This window comes from Zosterops lateralis, assembly GCF_965231275.1.
Source record: "Zosterops lateralis genome assembly, chromosome: 25".
Taxonomy (NCBI): domain Eukaryota; kingdom Metazoa; phylum Chordata; class Aves; order Passeriformes; family Zosteropidae; genus Zosterops; species Zosterops lateralis.
The window spans coordinates 3,832,985-3,851,463 of record NC_139785.1 but is presented as its reverse complement, the minus strand read 5'-3'; the positions used below and the strand labels follow the sequence as shown (position 1 = coordinate 3,851,463).

At 52.4% G+C, this 18,479-nt stretch overlaps 2 protein-coding genes across 11 annotated transcripts in view; one reads left to right on the top strand and one right to left on the bottom strand.

The window, feature by feature from the left end:
• Positions 1-938: 938 nt before the first annotated feature.
• SCN3B (sodium voltage-gated channel beta subunit 3) lies at positions 939-7,190 on the top strand. 2 transcript variants are annotated; one of them, XM_083878200.1, is made up of 5 exons: positions 939-996; positions 3,037-3,203; positions 4,338-4,563; positions 5,579-5,717; positions 6,218-7,190. In XM_083878200.1, the coding sequence occupies exons 1-5, from the start codon at positions 942-944 to the stop codon at positions 6,279-6,281; spliced, it is 651 nt and encodes a 216-aa protein (XP_083734326.1). In that variant the 5' UTR covers positions 939-941; the 3' UTR covers positions 6,282-7,190. The 2 variants fall into 2 exon arrangements, with proteins under 2 accessions (XP_083734326.1, XP_083734325.1); XM_083878199.1 differs by lacking the exon at positions 939-996 and having other exon boundaries at positions 3,045-3,203; positions 6,218-6,314; positions 6,747-7,190.
• A 1,893-nt stretch (positions 7,191-9,083) lies between these two features.
• GRAMD1B (GRAM domain containing 1B) overlaps positions 9,084-18,479 on the bottom strand; it is a 106,688-nt gene continuing 97,292 nt past the window's right edge. For all 9 annotated transcript variants that reach the window (XM_083877949.1, XM_083877953.1, XM_083877954.1 and 6 more), the window contains 3 exons: positions 17,020-17,127; positions 15,878-15,995; positions 9,084-14,943 (listed from right to left, as the gene is read on the bottom strand). In XM_083877949.1, the coding sequence (XP_083734075.1) occupies positions 14,854-14,943; positions 15,878-15,995; positions 17,020-17,127 (316 nt within the window). In that variant the 3' untranslated portion in view covers positions 9,084-14,853. The remainder of the gene's footprint in view (positions 14,944-15,877; positions 15,996-17,019; positions 17,128-18,479) is intronic.

The following is an 18,479-nucleotide window of genomic DNA, read 5'->3' as shown; positions in this document are numbered from 1 at the left end:
CTCCCCCCATTTCCCCCCCGCCAGCCCCTGGCTCGGTTTGGAGGCAGGACAGGGATGCTGATCTGTGGAGTTGGGAGCAGGAGCGAGGGGTACAAATGGAAAGAGGGGAAATTCCGATTTTGGGAAGGAATGCTGGGCTGTGAGGGCGGTCCCAGCGTGTCCAGAGAGGCGCTGGACGTGCCCAAAGCCCGGCTGTGTCTCGGTGGGAGTTGTCCCCGCACATGGCCGGGGGTGGGACTGCCTGAGCTTTGAGGTCCATCCCAACGCCGTAACGCCCCGTGCCTGTGTGATACCCTCTCTGCGGTGCCCGCAGCCGGGCCGGGCGCTGCCCGCGGGACCCCCGGAGCCCCGGGCTGTTTGTGCTGAGCCGGGAGGAGCCCGGCGGGGCCGGGGGGAGGCGGCCGCGCATGTGCCGGCGGTGCCCCCCGCCCGGGCTCCTCCAGCATCCTCGGCATCCTCCTCTCCATCCTTGTCTCCATCCTCCTCTCCATCCTCCTCTCCATCCTCCTCAGCATCCTCCTCTCCATCCTCCTCTCCATCCTCCTCTCCATCCTGCCCTCAGCCCGCGCAACAAAAGCGCCGCGGCCGCGCCCCGCGGAGCCGCTCCCGGAGCGGGGCACCTGCTGCTGCCGCTGCTGCTGATCCAGCGCTGCTCCCGCTCCGCTCCGCCCGCGCCCTGCGCAGCGCCGGCCGCGCCCGCGGAGCCCCGGGGCGGGAGGAGGCGGAGGAGCCGGCGGAGCTCTCCGGGCTCGGTCTATCCGGGCTCGGTCTGTCCGGGCTCTGTCCGGGCTCTGTCCGTGGTGCTGCCCCCGGACCGCGCCCGCTCCTCTCCCGACATCCTGTTGCGCCGGGAGCACGAAGGGACGAGCGAGGAGAGGGGGAAGAGCATCGAGAGCATCGCGCCCAGGAGCCTGAGCTGGAGCCCGGCCCGGCTGGGAACAATGGCTGCGCTGCCGCGGATGCTGCGCGCCTCCGCGCTGGCCCTGCTGCTCTGGGGTAGGTGCTGCCATTCCCCCTCCCGGCCCCTCTGGCCGCTGGAAGGAAGGGAGGATGCTCCCTCCACACCTGCCCTCCCAGTGGGGTTTTGATCATTGGGAGGAGGAGGATGCTCCCTCCACACCTGCCTACCAGTGGTTTTTTTGTGGCCGGGAGAAGGAGGATGCTCCCTCCACGCCTGTTTGGTTGTTGGGAGAAGGAGGATGCTCCTTTCACTCCTGCCCTCCCAGTGGGTTTTTGGTTGTTGGAAGAAGGGAGCACGTTCTCCCTCCATGCCTGCCCTCCCAGTGCATTTTTGGTTGTTGGGAGAAGAGAAGATGCTCCTTTCACACCTGCCCTCCCAGTGGGTTTTTTTTTGTGGTCGGGAGAAGGAGGATGCTCCCTCCACGCCTGTTTGGTTGTGGGAGAAGGAGGATGCTCTCCCTTCACGCCTGTCCTCCTAGTGGGTTTTTGATCATTGGGAGAAGGAGGATGTTCCATCCATGCCTGCCTTCCCAGTGGGTTTTTGGTTGTTGGAAGAAGGGAGGATGCTCCTTTCACACCTGCCCTCCCAGTGGGTTTTTTGTGGCCGGGAGAAGGAGGATGCTCCCTCCACAGCTGTTTGGTTGTTGGGAGAAGAAGGATGCTCCTTTCACACCTGCCCTCCCAGTGGGTTTTTGGTTGTTGGGAGAAGGGAGGATGTTCTCTTCACTCCTGCCCTCCCAGTGGGATTTTGGCTGCCCTCCCAGTGGGTTTTGGCTGTCAGGAGAAGGGGATTGTGCCCGTGCAGAGCTGGTGTGAGCGTGCAGGAGTGGATGTGAGCTGAGGAAACACCTCGGCACCGAGCACAAAGCCTGAGCTGGTCCCTGGCTGCTGCTGGCCGTGGGTCTGGGCTTTGCAGTGTGATTTAACACCGGGTTGCCTCGGGGAGGGTGTGCAGCCCATTAAACGCTGCTTTAGTGCCAGTTTAGTGCAGACTGTGTAAACTGGAGTTAATCAATCGATTGCAGCTGCAGTTCGAGTCCTGCTGGGTGGTTGTGCCACACTGGGTGTGCGTGTGCCCTCAGCCCTGTGTGTGGGTGCCTGTCTGTGTGCACAGATCTCCTTTCCTGGAGCAAAGCAGGATCCAGGAGCTTTTCCTCATTTCCCCCTGAAAGCTGCTGCTGTCCGTGGAGCTGGTGGTAGGGGAGAATTGGAAGCAGGCTGCTTCCAGGAATAGTCCCGGGATAATACGTTGCTTGAGAGAGTGGGTTAATGGTGCCTCAGAGGCTGGGGAGGAGGCAGCAGCCAGCAAAGTCAGCGTCTGTGCTCTGGAGACAGCCCTGGACAGACAGAGCCCGGGATTGTTTAGCCCAGGGGACAAATGTCAGCAGGGATTTGGTGGGGGATGTCGTGCTGAAACGATCCCTTTCTGCTCCAGCGTGTGGCTTCACATGCAACCATTCCTGTCCTCTTTGCCAGAGCAGCGTCTGAGAGTTGCCAGCGTTAGCACAGCTCTGATTGGAAGCGTTTTGAGCAGGAATACCTGGGAAATCAATAACTCCTCCTGCTGCCAAATTCGCTCCCGTCCAAGCCCTTTGGTTCCCAGTAGTGCCCACGGAGCCCAGGGACAGGAAAGGTGCTGGGCCCTCCCAGTTTTGCTGAATTAAAGCATCCAGACCTTCCAGCTTAGCACAGAGAGAACTGTTCCTCCACTCTGGAATTCTGGGCTTCCCCTGATCCCAGACTAATTGCTGCTCTAACAGGAGCATGCCCAGCACGCATGGGAGGGAGTGAACAATGCCTTTAAAGGGGCATTAATTACCAGGGAAAGATGAAAGCTGATGCTGGAGAGGTGAATCTGTGTGAAGTGATCACCCTCTGTTAATTATCATGAATTATTAATCTCTCAGGAGAAGGAGGCTTGGTAAAATTTGATCTTTAAGACTTAAAATATTATCAGGCAGCGCTAGTAATAAATCAAACCCTTTTCCATTGGGGACATTAATGGCAAGATGTGAATAACTGATATTTCTCTAATTCTGTTTTAACCCTTCTTTCTGTGCTGCTGCTCTGGCCCAGCTGGATTTTGCTCCTCGGTGTGTGTGGAGGTCCCATCTGAGACAGAGGCTGTGCAGGGCACGGACATGAAGCTGCTCTGCATCTCCTGCATGAAGAGGGAAGAGGTGACGGCCAGCACGGTGGTGGAGTGGTTCTACAGGCCCCAGGAGGGGGTAAAGGATGAGCCTGTGAGTGTGTCTGGCATCTGAGTCCTTCCCATTTCTTCCCTTTCTTATCCCATTTCTTGGGCACAGCACGAACTCCCGGCAGGAAAAGCTGGGATCAGTCGCTGAGTTCAAACATTTTGGGTTGTAGATTCATCAATGCCCATTCCCAGCCCCATCCCCTCAGTACCTCCAGCCCAGTGTCTGAGGATGTCAAACACGACTGACTCGGTGCCCTTGTCTGGATCAGTTCTGAATCCCAAAGCTGCTCTTTTGGAGGTGAAATTGGCCTCCAATAAACCCGCAGGGCAGGATTTATTTCGTTTTGCCTCAGAGAAAGCAGTGTTATCCCAGCTGTGGGAGGATCTCTGGGAGCTGCTTTGCATCCCTGTCAGGAAAAGGTAAAATTGATTTTCGGAGTGAATCAAAATGGAAATTAGACACATGAGGGGCAGCTGGAATTCAAGAGAGAATGGTGAAATGGAGAACAAGATAAAGGCTGAGAGCACATTTCTTTCTATCTGTTTTATCTGAGTCTGAAGCATTAAATCAGTGGCTGTGATTGAGCAGGGCCAGGCAGGATGACAAATATTCTCCTTATTTGTGAAAACTAAAGAGATCAGGCTAAGGAATGAGATGGGAATTCACTTCCAGTGCCCTGGGGGATCCATTGGCCCAAGGAACACCAACCAAAGCGAGCTGGGGCGGGCAGGGTCAGCCAGAATGTCACACTGATATTTGTCCTGCAGCACTTCTGTCCCAGCTGAATATCCCAGACCTTCCCAAAAAGGGCTGTTTATCTTCTCTGGGGACGTTCAGCGGTTCTTTCCTCAGGTGGTCTCACAGGGACATTGCTGGGCATGAAAAATCCCAGGTTTCTGTTCCATTACTGATTTTTTTATGTCCACGTGCGTCCGTGTTTTGCTGTGCCTTAATTTTCCTCTTTCTGATGGAGATACTGGATTCCTGATCACTCATTTTTCCTGTCTTTTGTAAAGTCACCTGATGCTTTGAGGCGAAGGATGATGGAATATGAATAGCTGCTGTTACCAAGGGAGCTCAGAACCTCCCTGGGCGTTGCTGGAGGGGGATGCTCTCCCTGCCTCATGCCGTGGCGTTGGCCAAGGCAGAGATCAACCCTTTTGTGTTTCCTCACAGATCTACGAGTACAGGAAAAGCAACCACGAGTTCCCCAGCCGCTTCAGCGGGCGGATCCAGTGGAATGGCAGCAAAGACATGCAGGACGTGTCCATCACCGTGCTCAACGTCACCCTGAACGACTCGGGCATCTACACCTGCAACATCACCCGCGAGTTCGAGTTCGAGATCCACCGGCCCCTCTTCCAGAGCTCCCGGCTCATCCACCTCACCGTGGTGGAGGAGGGTAGGAGGGGCTGCCAGGGGCTGCTCAGGGCTGGCCGTGGGTGTTTGTCACCCAGGGGATGGAGTTTTGTCACCTGGGGATGGAGTTTGTCACACAGAGATGGAGTTTGTCACCGCGCAGCGGGAGAGGGCTCCGAGTTTGTCGGTGATGAAAAAACCTGTTCCTTGTTTGGTGGCTGGAGGCTCTTTTTGGGCACAGGCTGGTTGTGTGTGAGTGTGGGCAGGCAGAGTGAACAGGGCACAGCTGGGCACAGCTGGGCAGGTGCCAGCAGAGGTTTCCAGCTCCTCCCGTGGCGGCTCTGGGATGTTACAGCAAAGCCTCTCCCAGGGAGCCGCAGCCTTTCCTTGCTGCCGCCCCCTCCCTCCTGGAACAACGACTCGTTCTCCATTTTGACACCAGCCTGCTGCTTCTCCTCCTTCCCTTTGTGCTGCTCCTGCGTCTTTCTGCTCCTCTCGGTGTTCTGGGCTCAGCGCTGAAATCCCAACATGTCACAGCAGGAGCAGTGGGGGATCCTGGGGATCACACCAATCTCAGGTGTTTCTTTACTTATTGTGCAGAAATCATCTCTAAAGGCTCCAGCTGCTTTCTGGCTGTGCCTCTCACCAAAAATCTCTGCAGAGAGGGCCAGCAGCTTTCAGTCCTTTTGTCTGTCCTTTCCCCTCCCTCTCCCCCACGAGCACCGTGGGGTTTTGATCCTTTACAAATCACTGGCGGCACAACAGAGCCCAGTAACACCGGCAGTAGGGCACGGGGAGGAAACAGAGCGTGAAGATGAGCTGGGTGAGCAATCCCTGAGGATGTGGGGGTGATGTGAGGCTCAGACAGGCTGGAGATGCTCTGGGATCCATCCCTGCCTGTTGCAAGTCCCTTTCTTCTGCCCCCTCACAGCCCTAAAGGCACCTGGAGGTTCTGGCAAGGCGCGTTAGGAAGGAAGGATGACACAAGAGTGGAAAGTGTCCGTGGAGCTGCACGGAAATGATCATTTATTATTATTATTATTTCATTTTATTCACAGCTGGAGAAGACTTCACCTCTGTCATCTCAGAGATTATGATGTACATTCTGCTGGTGTTCCTCACGCTCTGGCTGCTGATTGAGATGGTCTATTGCTACAGGAAGGTGTCCAAGGCAGAGGAGGCCGCCCAGGAGAACGCGTAAGTGAATGTGGAACCCCTGGAGATGAGATCTGTCCTGCCAGAGCTCTTCCCGTGCCCCAGACTCTGCAGGAGGACTGAATTTTGCTATGGCACGGTCTGGTTGGTGTTTGCTCTGCCCAAAGTCCTCCCAGTGCTCAGGAGCACCAAGCTGTGCCCTCCTGCACCCCACACCAGGCTGGGAGTGAACAGCATTCCAGGGTGGCCTGGTTTGGACCATGTGGAGATGCTCTCCTGGGAAGGTCTGGTTTCATCCTGGCCCATTCCCATCTTTCCACACGCTTGGCTTGGATTAGAACACTCTTTGTGGCTGGATGTGGAGGATTTTAGAGCAGGGAAGACTCGGTGTTTGCTCCTGCCTATGCCGAGGAGTTTCCTATGTGAGGTGACACTACAGGTGATGCTTGTCACCTCAGAGATGCTTCCAGGCACTCAGCAGAGGTGAGTTTACCCCAGCTGGGCTTTACACTCTGTGTTTTCCTCCTTTCCTCCCACTGCAGGACAGACTACCTTGCGATCCCCTCGGAAAACAAGGAGAACTGTGCTGTGCCAGTGGAGGAGTAGCAGGGAGGAGGCAGCGGAGCGAACGGCACCGAGGTGGGTTGGGAAGAAGTGCTCACTCCTTGTGTCTGTCCAGCCCTCAGCTCCCTTCTGGTGGAGCTGGGGCCTCCTGGAGCATGCCTGTGCTCCTCTGGAGCTTCCCCTTAGAAGCCACACAGGTGTCTTTAGGTGTGGGGTGTCCTTGTATTGCTGAACCCCCAAACCGACACAGGCTGTGATGTGTTTGTGCCTCCTTTACCCGTTGCTGTGGAGTTGGGAATCTTCATTTTCCCCTGCACGAGGGCAGCTGTGCCCATGAGGACTGTCAGAGCTCCATCTCCAAAGGACACAGGCTCTAGGAAGGAGTTTGTGTGCTAAAGATGAAAGTCTGGATCTTTCACTCCCTGGTTCACCTCCCGTCAGTTCCTGCGCTGACTCCGGTGCCGTCCTCACTCCTGTGAGCTCCAAGAGGAATTGTCTCCCTTGCAGGGGCTCTGAAGGACCACGCCACTCCAGCCAGGTTTGAGGGGGAGCTCTGCACCATCAGGAGGAGCACAGGAAGTGTAAAAATTCTCTTCCATTTGCCTCGGACTCTGTACAGCCTTGACTCTGGTCCCAGGAGCCCAGCTGAGCTGCCAGCACAGTGCTGAAGGACTCCTCACCCTGAGCAAACAGCACAGGGCTGTGGGCAGCACGGCTCCTTCTCCAGTTTCTGTTCCATCACCACCTCAATGGCTTTGTAAATGTTACCTGTCACTTCTCAGCTGCTCTCACCACCACCTTTATTTGCTAAATGTGCTGCTTCTCCATTGCAGAGGTCAAGGGTAAGTGTGGCACGCTGCTCTGAGCTGCAGGACTGTGAGCAAGGCTCTCTCAGGGGGCTAATCCACCCCACACTGTGGCCCAAGCAGCTTTCTTGGTGTTAAAACAGGAAAAAAATAATTAATTGATGAATTTTAGGCTGTCTATGCACAAGCAGAGTAGAGTGAGCACTGTAATGCACCAAATTGGAAATGTACAGTAGGAAGGACAGGTCTCTGTGCCATGTTCACACTTTTTCTGTAGAGAATTGAGAATACAGATCCTGGAGGGAAGCAGGATGATGTCAGTAGGAGAATCCCTCTCATTTATCAACTGTCAAACCCTTCCACCTGCCTGGCACAGCAGGTTTGCTCCTGGAGCACAGCAGGAGGAGGAACCTGCAGAGCCACGTCCTGCAGCAGCTGCCAAGGCAGCAGGACAGGGTACAGCATCCAGCTTTTCCTGGGAAACCCCGAAAAGGAGAAATAAATAGGATGTAAAGCCCTCACAGGATGGCAGCTCAGGAAAATGGTCGCAGTTTTATAACGCTGGTGGTTCTCTGGTGCTGTAGCAGCACCATCTAGAGGGACAGACAGAAAACACCCACTTTTCCCAGTTAATCCTAATTCTCTCTTGAGGTAATTAATCACCAGTATAAATAATCTGGTTTTGTCCTAAATGATCCTCTGTGGCCCAGGAATCACCCTGGAAAATCCATCTTTCCTATGCAAATTCACCTTTTCTGAGGGTTAAGCAGAGTAAAAATTGTTTTCTGCCCTTCCATGCAGACCAGTTGAGCTCAAGCTGGGATTAGAAAGGGGAAAAAGGCAGAAACATTGGAATTGTGCTGTAAAACCAGGTGGGGAAGGTTTGGGTTTGTTGTACGGCAGAGTCGTGACCTCCCTGCTGCAATGGAGCCTGTGCTGCTTTATTTTGCCAGAGCTGACAAATCCTGCTCCACTGACTGCTTGCAAGTAGTTCCCAAGTGCTCCTGACTCCAGGCATGCTCCCCACCCACGGAATCCCCTCGGCTTTGTTCTGCTGCTTTTTATGTGTTTGCTAAAAAATCACGGAAATTATCCCATTTGTAAGTCAGGCCCAGGCCAGATTTCCAACTGGCATTTGTTCAAAACCCTTTTTTTAGAAATGAGTGTCAACTTTAGTATAAACTACTCCAGTGCAGTCTTGGTAGTAGGATTGCTCCCAAATCCAGAGCCAAGCCTGGCAAGGGGAGCACGTTTTCCAGATGAAGCACACTCGTAGTCTGGGCACCAGTTCCCAAAAAACTGGGATATCCAAAAGAATATCCAAGCAGCTCCTCTTTGGATTCAGCTGGACATCATCTTGTTCCCTATCCCAGTTTTCCTGGCAGAATCCTGAACTCAACAGAGGAGGGACTGGGTGGTAACTCTGGAGTTTCCAGCACTGCCCGTGGCATTGAGCCCAAGGTGAATTTTAGGACATTTCTTTCCCACTCCAGCTCTGCTCCTCAATCTCTGTGAACCACGGAATAACCCTCTGGTGTCAAATCAAAAAAGGAGTGAACCCAAGGACTTCTTGAGAGCTACCTCAGGTGGTAAAGAAGGGCCATCCCCTTGTCCTGCACCTCCCTGTACCCCACAGGCATCTTCTGCAGATACTCTTTTTGTTTTTTTTGGACAAATCTTTCACTTTTCCAGTTCCTGCAGACAGAGGTGACCACTGCCATGTGGTGCTCCAAGCAGGAGGAAACGGGGTACAAAGTTCTGCTCAAGAATCTTGCAGGGAAAAAAAAAAAGAATAATAATTAAAAAAACTGGTGATTTTTCAAGACCTGGAAGAGACAGCCCTGGCAAAGACTCTGTGTGTGTGTGTTTGGAATGAGAGAGGAGACTCCAGAGCAGGCAGGATAATAAAAAGAACCAAGAGCCACGCTGGTTGTTGGATAGATTTTTTAATTGATACCGTACTTCCATGGTACTAACTACTTACACGGAGTTTGGCTGCAGAGCCTGTACAATTCCTACATTCCAGCACGTTCCAGTATCGAGTTTGAACCGCGGGTTGGTTGTTTTTTTTTTTTTCTCTGTTTGGTTTTTTTTTGTTTTGTTTTTTTTTTTGCGCACAGCGCAAAGTTTCTGACAGTCGGGACAACTCCTACAAACAAACCCACAATCCTTCCCCCGCCCAGCCCAGAGTCCCCTCAGCCATCAGTCCCCTGATTCCCGGGCTCTGGAGGGGATTCCAGGAGGGAAACACTTCCTGTGGTGGTTGTAGGACCAACTCCTGTGCCGTGCTGAGCAGAGCAGAGCCTCGTCCATCATCAGCTGTTGTGCACAGGAATTGCAGGATCCAGGTGGGGAGAACACGCCCCAGGGGTTGAGCAGCTTTCTCCAGCCCCGGAGAACGCGGTGGGAGATGAAATCCCACGGGAATGGTGATGTCCCAGAGGTGCCACAGCCACTCGTTGGGAGGTTGTGATGCTGTCACTGCTCTGCTGCTCTTCCCTCCCTCCGTGTCCAGCCCAGAGCCAGGGGGGTGTTTCCATCCCTGCTCTCCAAGGGCCATTTCCCGGGAGGTGGGAATGTGGAGATGGGGATGACGGGCACAGCACAGGCTCCACTCCCTGCGGGATGGAGCTGTGACATTCTCTCCCAAATCCTGATTCCACGTGGCTCCAGAGCCTGAGCTGCACGTCAGGGTTTGTTCCCTACTGGGGTTTATTCCCTACTGGGATTTATTCCCTAATTGGGGTTTGTTCCCTACCTACTCTCGGGGTTTGGGTCAGGGAAGGTGGCCTTGAACGTTAGCAATGGAATTGGCCTAAATGAGTGAGGTAACAGAAACGGCCAGAGGAGGAGGAACCTCCCCGAGCCATGTGCAAATATAATTCCTTCAGCAGAAGGAAGTCCTTTTCCCTACTGAAAAAAAAAAAAACAAAACCCAAAATAAAAATAAAAATAAAATAAAATAAAACACATTCACTTGAAGAGCATCCAGACCGCAGGAGGGGAAGGCAGGCAGGGACAGCACCAGGTCAGACCATCTATGACACAGGTAATGATTGTCCAGCAGCAGAGGAGGGAGGGGACGGGGAAAAGCCACAGCAAGCACTGCAGAACGTGTGGGAGAGGAGGAGGGCATGGCATGCCACGGATCCATGCTGAGAGAAGCCCATGCTTCTGCCTGGGTCAGGGAATGGCCTCGACCAGCAGTCGCCCAAGACACGAGGTTGTTTGGCCAGTGTGCACATCAGGGAAATGAGAGGGTTTATGGCACAGAGAGACTCGTGCTGGAGAGACTGCAAAGCACAGAGATCACAGCGTGTCCAGGGGGGAACAGGCTGGAAAATCAGCACAGGAACCACACTGGCGCAGGTGTTCTGTCAGCAGCTTCCCTTGGGGGCTCTGCTTCCAGAGCCTCTGTTCTGAGCTGTGCTTTAAACGAGCCTCTGCCAGGTATTTTAAGTGGTGCTGAGACTGAGGAGACAAAACCAGAGCCCAGGTGGCTCTAGGGGTGGGTGGCAGCCTGGCACAGATCCCCTGGGAGAGCCCCCTGGAGCTGAGCAGGGAGTGCAGAGAGCACTGACCTGTCACCAGCTGGGGCTGGCAGCAGCTCCCTGGGCAGGCAGGACAGAGCTGCCTCCCCTGAGCCGGGCACTGCTGCTCCAAACAGCGATTTTCAGACAGATTTTCTGTGTAATGTGGAACCAGACAGTCCCAGCTGTAAATCAGAAATTTGTTTCTGTGCTCCTGGGGAGAGCAGGTGCTGCAGCACACCAGAGCAAACCCAAAAGCTCTCAAGTACCCAAAAGTGTCTCCAGTCGCTCTCTGGAAAGGAAATTTCTACCTTCTCGCATAAAGGTAAGAAAAAGCTCCTATGTGGCCACCAGGACAGAGCTGAGGAGCCAAGGAGGCTGAAAATCTGTCCTTATCTCCACCCAGGTGAGCTGCTGAAATTGATAAGGACACTGATTAGCATTCCAGGACTGGCATTCCTACAGGGGATCTCCCAACATCTGCCCTGTCATTTCAGAGACACTTTTGTGCCTCCAAATCCACCAAAGCCTTGTGCTTTGAGACCTTTCCCCTTCCAATCCAGGGTTATATTACACTAAAGACATTTCCTGCCACTAAAGTTTCTGGTTTTTAGGATCAGGAGCATCCAGGCAGCTCAGGGCACATCAGAGTCATCCTCTGCCTTTCTCCTCTTCTCCCAAAGGACTTGAGGGAGCCAGAAGAGTTTAGGCAGAAGTCAGGATCAGTTAGTGTGAGTTAATGTCACAGTTTTCTGGCTGGAGAGTGCCTGAAGTGCAGAGCACCCAAAAATATCATCATCCTGTTAACCCACAGCCAACTCCTTCACTGCAAGTGCCTTCTTAGCTTTTATTCTCCCATATTTACTATCTGGAATGTGCAGTGCCCCCGCCTTGGGCAGCTCACCACCTGGAATAATCTGATTTTTGGTCCTTCAGAGGCTTTACAGGCAGGTGCTGCTGCTGCAGGAACCTCTGGTCCCTGCCCTGGGAATGCCTGGCTGCACAGCAGTTATCCAGGACTCAATTCCCCTCATCCCAGCTGCCACAACTGCCCTAAGATAAGCACTGCAAGGTGTGCATTTATCAGAGGTGAGGCTGTGCCAAGGTAAGATCACTGAGGATGTCACAAACTGGTGGGTCAGAGCCTCCTGCTCTCCCTCCTCCCAGCAGGAAGGATGTTCCTTGGCAGGATTGAGCTGTTGGCATTACCTCTGCATGGAGGCTGGAGAAAAGCTTTAAAAAAAACCCCAAAAATCCCTGTTTTTGTGGTTGTTCACATCCTGCAAATCAAACCCCAGCAGATGTGCAGGTGGAAGGGTCAGACTGGGAGGGGAAATGCACCTGCTGTGAAAAGAATCCAGGGGGATTTGTGGCACAGGTGAACAAAGGGAGAAACAAAGCCCTGCTGGTGGAAGGCAGGCTTGGCTCTGAGTGAGTGCTGGGGAAGCACCACCCTCTGAAACAGAATTCAGGCCTCTCACTCCTAGAAAGTGTCACTGATCCCTCCAGGAAACATAATCCAAAATCATCTCTGGCTGCAGGAGGAGTTAACCTGGCAGCTGATTCCTACCCCAACCTTCCAGAGGAAGTGAAAACACTCCAAGGTTTTGTTTAAACCCTCACCCTTAGTGCCTTAAGACCTTGCTTTTCCCCTTTTTATTACTATTGTGAGAGATTAACAGGCAAAAAAAAAAAAAAAAAAAAAAAAAAAAAAAGATTGTGATTCTCATCCAACTCCAAGGCAGGCTGGCTGCCAGGTGGGAAAAAGAAAAAAATGAAAAAATACCCCAAAAAAAACCCCTAAGACATCAGAGGAACCTCCCTCAGTGTGAAGGACACTGCAGCACCAGGTTCTCCTTGGTGCCCTTGTGCTCTTACTGAAGGATTTCACATTGCTGAGTGTCAAACAGGTTAAAAACCCACTTTAATGTGCAGGTAGAACAAATATTAGTGTTGAGATTGGCCTGACACTGATTTAACAGAGTTTGTGCAGCTCTGTCTCTGGGGCCTGAGGGAACACCCTGAGCCTGCAGCTGGGAAAAAAAAGAGTTTCTTGCCTCCCTAACAGAGAGAATGTGATATTGGTGAGCAGTAAATATTGACCATTTATCTGTGAGCCTTTCTGATTTCTCCAGGTGGAGGAGACCCCACATTCCAGGCTCCCCTTTCACAGTGAGTTTTTTTCTCTACCCTGGCCCAAGGCTTCCTCTGTGCCATCCTGCTCGGTGCTTGAAATTAAATTCTAGCAGAGGGAAATTCCAGCAGCAGGGGAATTTTGTGTGCTTAGTAATTGTGGGGGTGACTAAGAGGGGAAAAGGGACTCTGGGACAGTTCTGACAGGTCACAGTGGGGAAAATGAGCCACAGAAAGCCCTTGCCAGGCCTTAGCACCTCAATTTCATGGTCCAGCAGTCACTTCAGCAGCCTCCCTGGGAAAAAGCCAGGGAGCAGTACAGTAGTCAGCAGCATTAAATTAAATAAATAATCATAAATACACATTGCTCTCTGGTTTTCCCCAGCTGGACTTGGCTTTCACAGTCTGAAATGTCCTTTTGACAAGCCTGGCTTCATCCATGCTCCTGCACACGTGGGAGTTGTGTGGGGATTGCAGGCAGCTTGGGGGAAATCAGCAGCTTGTTCTGCATCCATTGCCTTGCCCAATTGCAAAGTGGGAGCTTGAGAGGGTTTTCCTCAGACTGCACTGAGGATATTTCTGTGTGAGACCAATAATTGATCCTGGAGGCAATGGGGGAGCCACGACTGCACCATTCCCAAACTGGGATGTGCAGCTGCCTCCCTCCTGCCAGCCAGGAGGTGGAAAAATCCCAGTGTTGGCCTAAGTGGGGCTCACAATCCCCTGATCCACCGGGCTGGGGAAGAGGCCAAAGCATTTATTAAACACTTCAAGGAGCAGCCTGCACTCCCAGCAGTCCCCGTGGAGTCTGTGCATTGCACAGCACAGCCAAGCTGCCCCTCTTCCTCATCTGGCTGCTAATGGAGCCTGGAATTATCCCCCAGAACAACTGCAAATGCACCCTGGCTTTCTTTTAGTGCAGCTCTACCAGCTGGCTGACTCCCAGGGCTGCACTCCCCAACTGATGGGGACACCCCTCACACCCAGCTCTGCCCTCCACCCTCTGATGGGCCTTTTTTCCTTCCCTCCCTTGGTCCCTGTGGCCCTTCCTGACCTCTCCTGAATTTTTGGAAGCCTTGTTGCTCTACAGATGCAGTCACAGGGATACCCACAGTGATGGCTGTTGCTGCATAGATACAATTCTGTAAATTTATCCCAGGCAAGGAAAGGAAGCTGTAGGTTTGGTTTTTTTTACCCCCTGTTTTCCCACAGATTTTACAAGATGAGGGCTAGGTGAACAAACAGGAGAGAGATTTGCTGAAGCTGGGTAGTGGGAGTGGTCACAAATCAATCCTAATTTTGGTTTTGTGTTTAAATTTGGGCGCTCCCACCGCGGTGATTCCAGCACCGACACAGACCTGCAGCTCAGGGGTGGCTCATGGCAGGGGCCTGAGCACAGAGAAATCAGAGAACAGGTAAAGGGGACACTGTCACAGGTGTGACACACTCCCCTCTGGCTCTCCCTGCAGCATCCACAGCAGGAGGCAGCAAACTTTGGGGTGACTGTGGAAGGGATTTCAGCTCTGTGCTTTGCTCTCTGAGCCAGCCTGGCCACCCCAACAGCAAATCTCTGCCCTGCACAGACCCACAGCAGCTCCCCCTCCTCTCCACAGCAGCTCTGCAAGGGACTGACTGCCACTGCCAAAACCTCTGTGCCCTGAAGCCAGCAAGGTGAGGGGGGTGACAGTGTCCCCTGGGAGAGATAAATAGAGCGAGGCAGGGACCTCCATGCGCAGGGAGGGGACGGGGACGGGCGGGGGGGGCACTCACGCTGATGCTTCCCTTTGAGACAACAAAACCAGGACAGACAGACAGACAGACAGACAGGAATATTACAGAGGAGCAGTGCACGGGCCCAGGGAGCAGAGCTGGGCACGGCCCTAAGCACACCTCAGTGCTGGGAGAGCACAGCCCTCCCACACACACACACACCCCAGAGACACTCCAGTTCAGCCAGTGTTGGAGGTCACTCCTTCCCCTCTTTAGGCTTTTTTTTTGTCTTTTTTCTTTTTTTTTTTTCTCTTAAAATCTGTATATAATATATATATTTATATCTGTATATATATATATATTTATATATATATATTTATATATCCTATTTACAGGTATTGCACACCGTCCTCTGGCCTCCTGCATTCCTGCCTGTCAATGGAAACGTTTCCGTTTCTCCTCTGGATCTGACCCGAAGTCCCGGGACCCGATGCCATTCTGGAGGTTTATTAGTGAATCCTTCATCTGCAAGACAAGAGATTTCTCTGTGGACTCGATATTTTCTGAGCCTGAGAATTGCTGAGCTCTTCTCAAGGGAAACTTTTTAACAGTTTTTCTTTTTCTCAAAACAACCTTGTGTAAACAATATTCCTTTTCCATAACAACAGGTGTTGTTTGCTATTTCTGTTACTGAGCCAATGTGAGAGATGTCAGTCCTATGGACCAATAATGTGATTTTTAAGCACATAAAAGGGCTGAATGAATTGTAAATAAACCTTCTGATTTCTACTGCCTCCTGACTGGGGTCAAACATTTATTTCATGTCCTATTGTGACATTCCTCCACTGTGGTGCTGCCCTGGAGGAGAGAACTTGGGGGTTCCCTTTTCCCCTCTGGAGTATTGACACCATAATTGTGGTTTTGGGATGCACAAATGGGGACTGGGAATGTGGGGCACCACTCTCCAAGAGAAGGGGTGAGCAGAGTGCAGGGAGTTCTCTCTCCTCAAGGGAAAGCAGCTCATATTTAGGAACTTGTGAGGGAGCAGCCCTCATTCCTGGACTGTGCTCTCAGCAGCCCTGTGTGCTTTTTGGGGAGCACACCCTGAAATTCCTGGCTTTGTGCTACAAGACTGTGTCCCCTTCCTCCCTGAAAGCTGCCTGGAAATCCATTGCTCAGCTAAAACCAGTTTGCTCTCCAAACTGGGATGACAGAGCTCAGATCCCGAAAGTGCCAATATCAGATTTTTGGCCCAATATGAGATTTTAGGGTTCCCTCCTTGATGTGCATGGACCCCTCTGATGGGAGAGAGCCCTTGTGGCACCCAGCTCCAGCAGGAGATGGATCTGAAGGAGCTGGCCCACCTGAGGGGCTGTGGTGGAGGCAGAAGGTGCTGAGGGATGGGGAGCAGAGCTGGGAGGAAACAGTGACAGCTCTGCCTGCAGCTGGGCAGCCTCACCTGGTCCAGAAGCATCACCGAGGATTTGATGATCTCGCGCCATTTCTGCAGCTCGGAGTCGTGGTATTTCTGCTGGGACTCCAGCAGCTGGGCCCACTCTGTCTGAGACTGGGGTAACCTGCCACAAAAACACAGCCAGGAGTCAGAAAATCACAGAATTCTCTTTATTGTGAGGAGTAGCTGCACTGGCTCTTTTTCCCAATCCCTTCCCTTCAGGTCCATTTAAACCCCCAGAACAGAACTGAGGGGAACCAGGACAGATGGAAACATTCCAGTTGTTTGGATAAATTCAGATGTTTCCACAGCAATCCTGGCTGCAACTATAAAATCACCCATGTGGAGCTATTCACATAATTCCAGCACTTGCACATCATCACAACTATGCAAACAGGATGTAAGGTCTGTACTTCAAAACTATTGTAGTAATCTAAAAAAGCAGCAAGAGCACCAGAGAAAGATAAAATCACCTAAAGTGTCTATAATCACCTAAAGTATCCATCTGTGGGGAAGTAGCAGGGCTGTTATGGAGAAGATAATAATTCCCTTTCCTAATGAGGAGAAATGACACAAATAGAAAAAAAAAAATAAAAATTCCAGCACAGTGGTAGCACATGGCTGTGAATGCTTGAAGTTAAACCCAGTGTAGCAAAGGAGCAGCTGGGACCTCAAAAGAGGGACACAAGGGGACTAAAACACCTCAGAAAAGTGGGTGCAGGATGTTCTCAGACTAAAAATAGACCAGAGGCCATCCAGGCAGGACACATTGCTGGTATCTGGATCCAAAACACAAACCCAACAGGCTGTGTGTCCCAGGCCCAGACTCTGCTCTGGGTACAAATGGATCATTCTCAGATGCTTCTTCCCACGCAGAGGGAAGTTTGGCCAAAGGAAGGGAAGTGACCACCTCAGCCCAAAACTGGTGGACATTTATTCACAGAGCATCCCCTGAGGAGACAAAGGTCAGTCATTCCCCTGGCTTTGCCTCCTGGGAGTGATGCCAATTCACACTGAAGGCTTTAACTCTGCTCTTCAGCTGCAGGGGAAATGCACACAACCTGTTTTACACAGAAATGAGAGCCCAGAGCTCTGGTGTGATACAAAAACCTCTGAAATGCATAAAAAACAAGCAGGTGTGGCTGTACCTCTCCTGCAGCCTCAGGCCCTGCCACGCCGTGAGTGTCTGTGTGGTGTACTCCAACATCCAGAGCTTGTAGAACAGCATCATGTTCAGAATGACCAGCAGCACCAGACTGCAAAGAAAGCAAGAAAACAGCCCAGTTTAGGAGCATTTCACAGCTCACTGCTCACCAGGAACACCTGGGAAAACACCCAGGCCTTTAGGAAGGTGTCTGAGGCTCAGTCCATGCTGTGAGTGTGGGGATTCAATCGGAGTGAGCAACCCAAAACTTCACCTCGTGGAAGAAATGTGTGAGCCAGGACAGACAGACAGCTCAGGCTGGGTGAGTGGATGGGCTGAATGCAGAGAAAGGGAGGGAAATGGGAGAGTAAAGAGGTCAAAAAAGAGAAGAGACAGTACCTGAAACAGATCCTAATGGGAGCAGGGAAGAGAAAAGACGGAGCAGCCGCAGGTTAGAAACGGACTGACACAAACTGGGCTGAGAGGAGGAGGAGGAGGAGGCTCAGACAGGGCCAGGAAAAAGGAGCAGAGGGAAGAGAGGCAGGAAGGACAGACAGGGATCTGTGTGCCTGCACTGCTGGTGAAGCTCCCTCAGCACAGCTGAGCTCCTGGGACAGCAGGCACTGTCTGACACACACACACACACACAGGGCTCACACTCAGCCTTCCCCTGGCATTGAGAACACACCCCAGCCCTGCCCTGCCCAGCTCCTCTCACCCCTCACCACACAGGGGCATTTCTGCTCCTCCCCAGGAGGAGATCCCAGACTGCCAGGCTGGTGCCTGCCTCTGAACAGTGCAGTTATTTTGCTGGAAGAATGAATGGCCCACTATGACCAGCTCAGTCAGGAGGATGGCAACTGGCCAGAGGAATATTCTGGAAACATCACAGAGGGCTCTGTGACCCAAGGGAAGCTGCCAGGAGACACTGGCACAAAGCTTTGGTACCTCTGTGCCACGTTCTCATCTCGACAGCACCTCACAGCACCTCATCCATCACTGGCTGGGTGCTGCTGCAAACCTCTGCAGCTGTGCCCCCTCTGGGACCAGGAAACACAGAGAGCAGCTCAGCTGGAGCTGGAATTTCAGCCCTGAAATCCCAGCTTCTCCACACCTCTCTAGAAACTGGGTGGAGCTTAAGGAAAAGCCCAGCCCAAGTCAGAAAAGTCTGGATCACTGCTTTAGACTGGTCTGCTCCACAGCACCTGCCCAGAAATAAATGGAGGCTGCTGTCAGCCCAAGGGGAAAGGAACAGTAAAAACAGTGAGTTCAGGAATTAAACTGAGCCACAGAGATGTGAGCACATCCCAGTCCAGTATCACCAATCCTGAAAGGTGTGGCAGAAGGACACCCAAACCAAGCAGTTCCTGCTGCTGGGGCTGATGGAATCACACCAATTTCTTGTGCTTGAAGTGTTTCTTTACTTATTGTCCAGAAATCATCTCTAAAGGCTCCAGCTGCTTT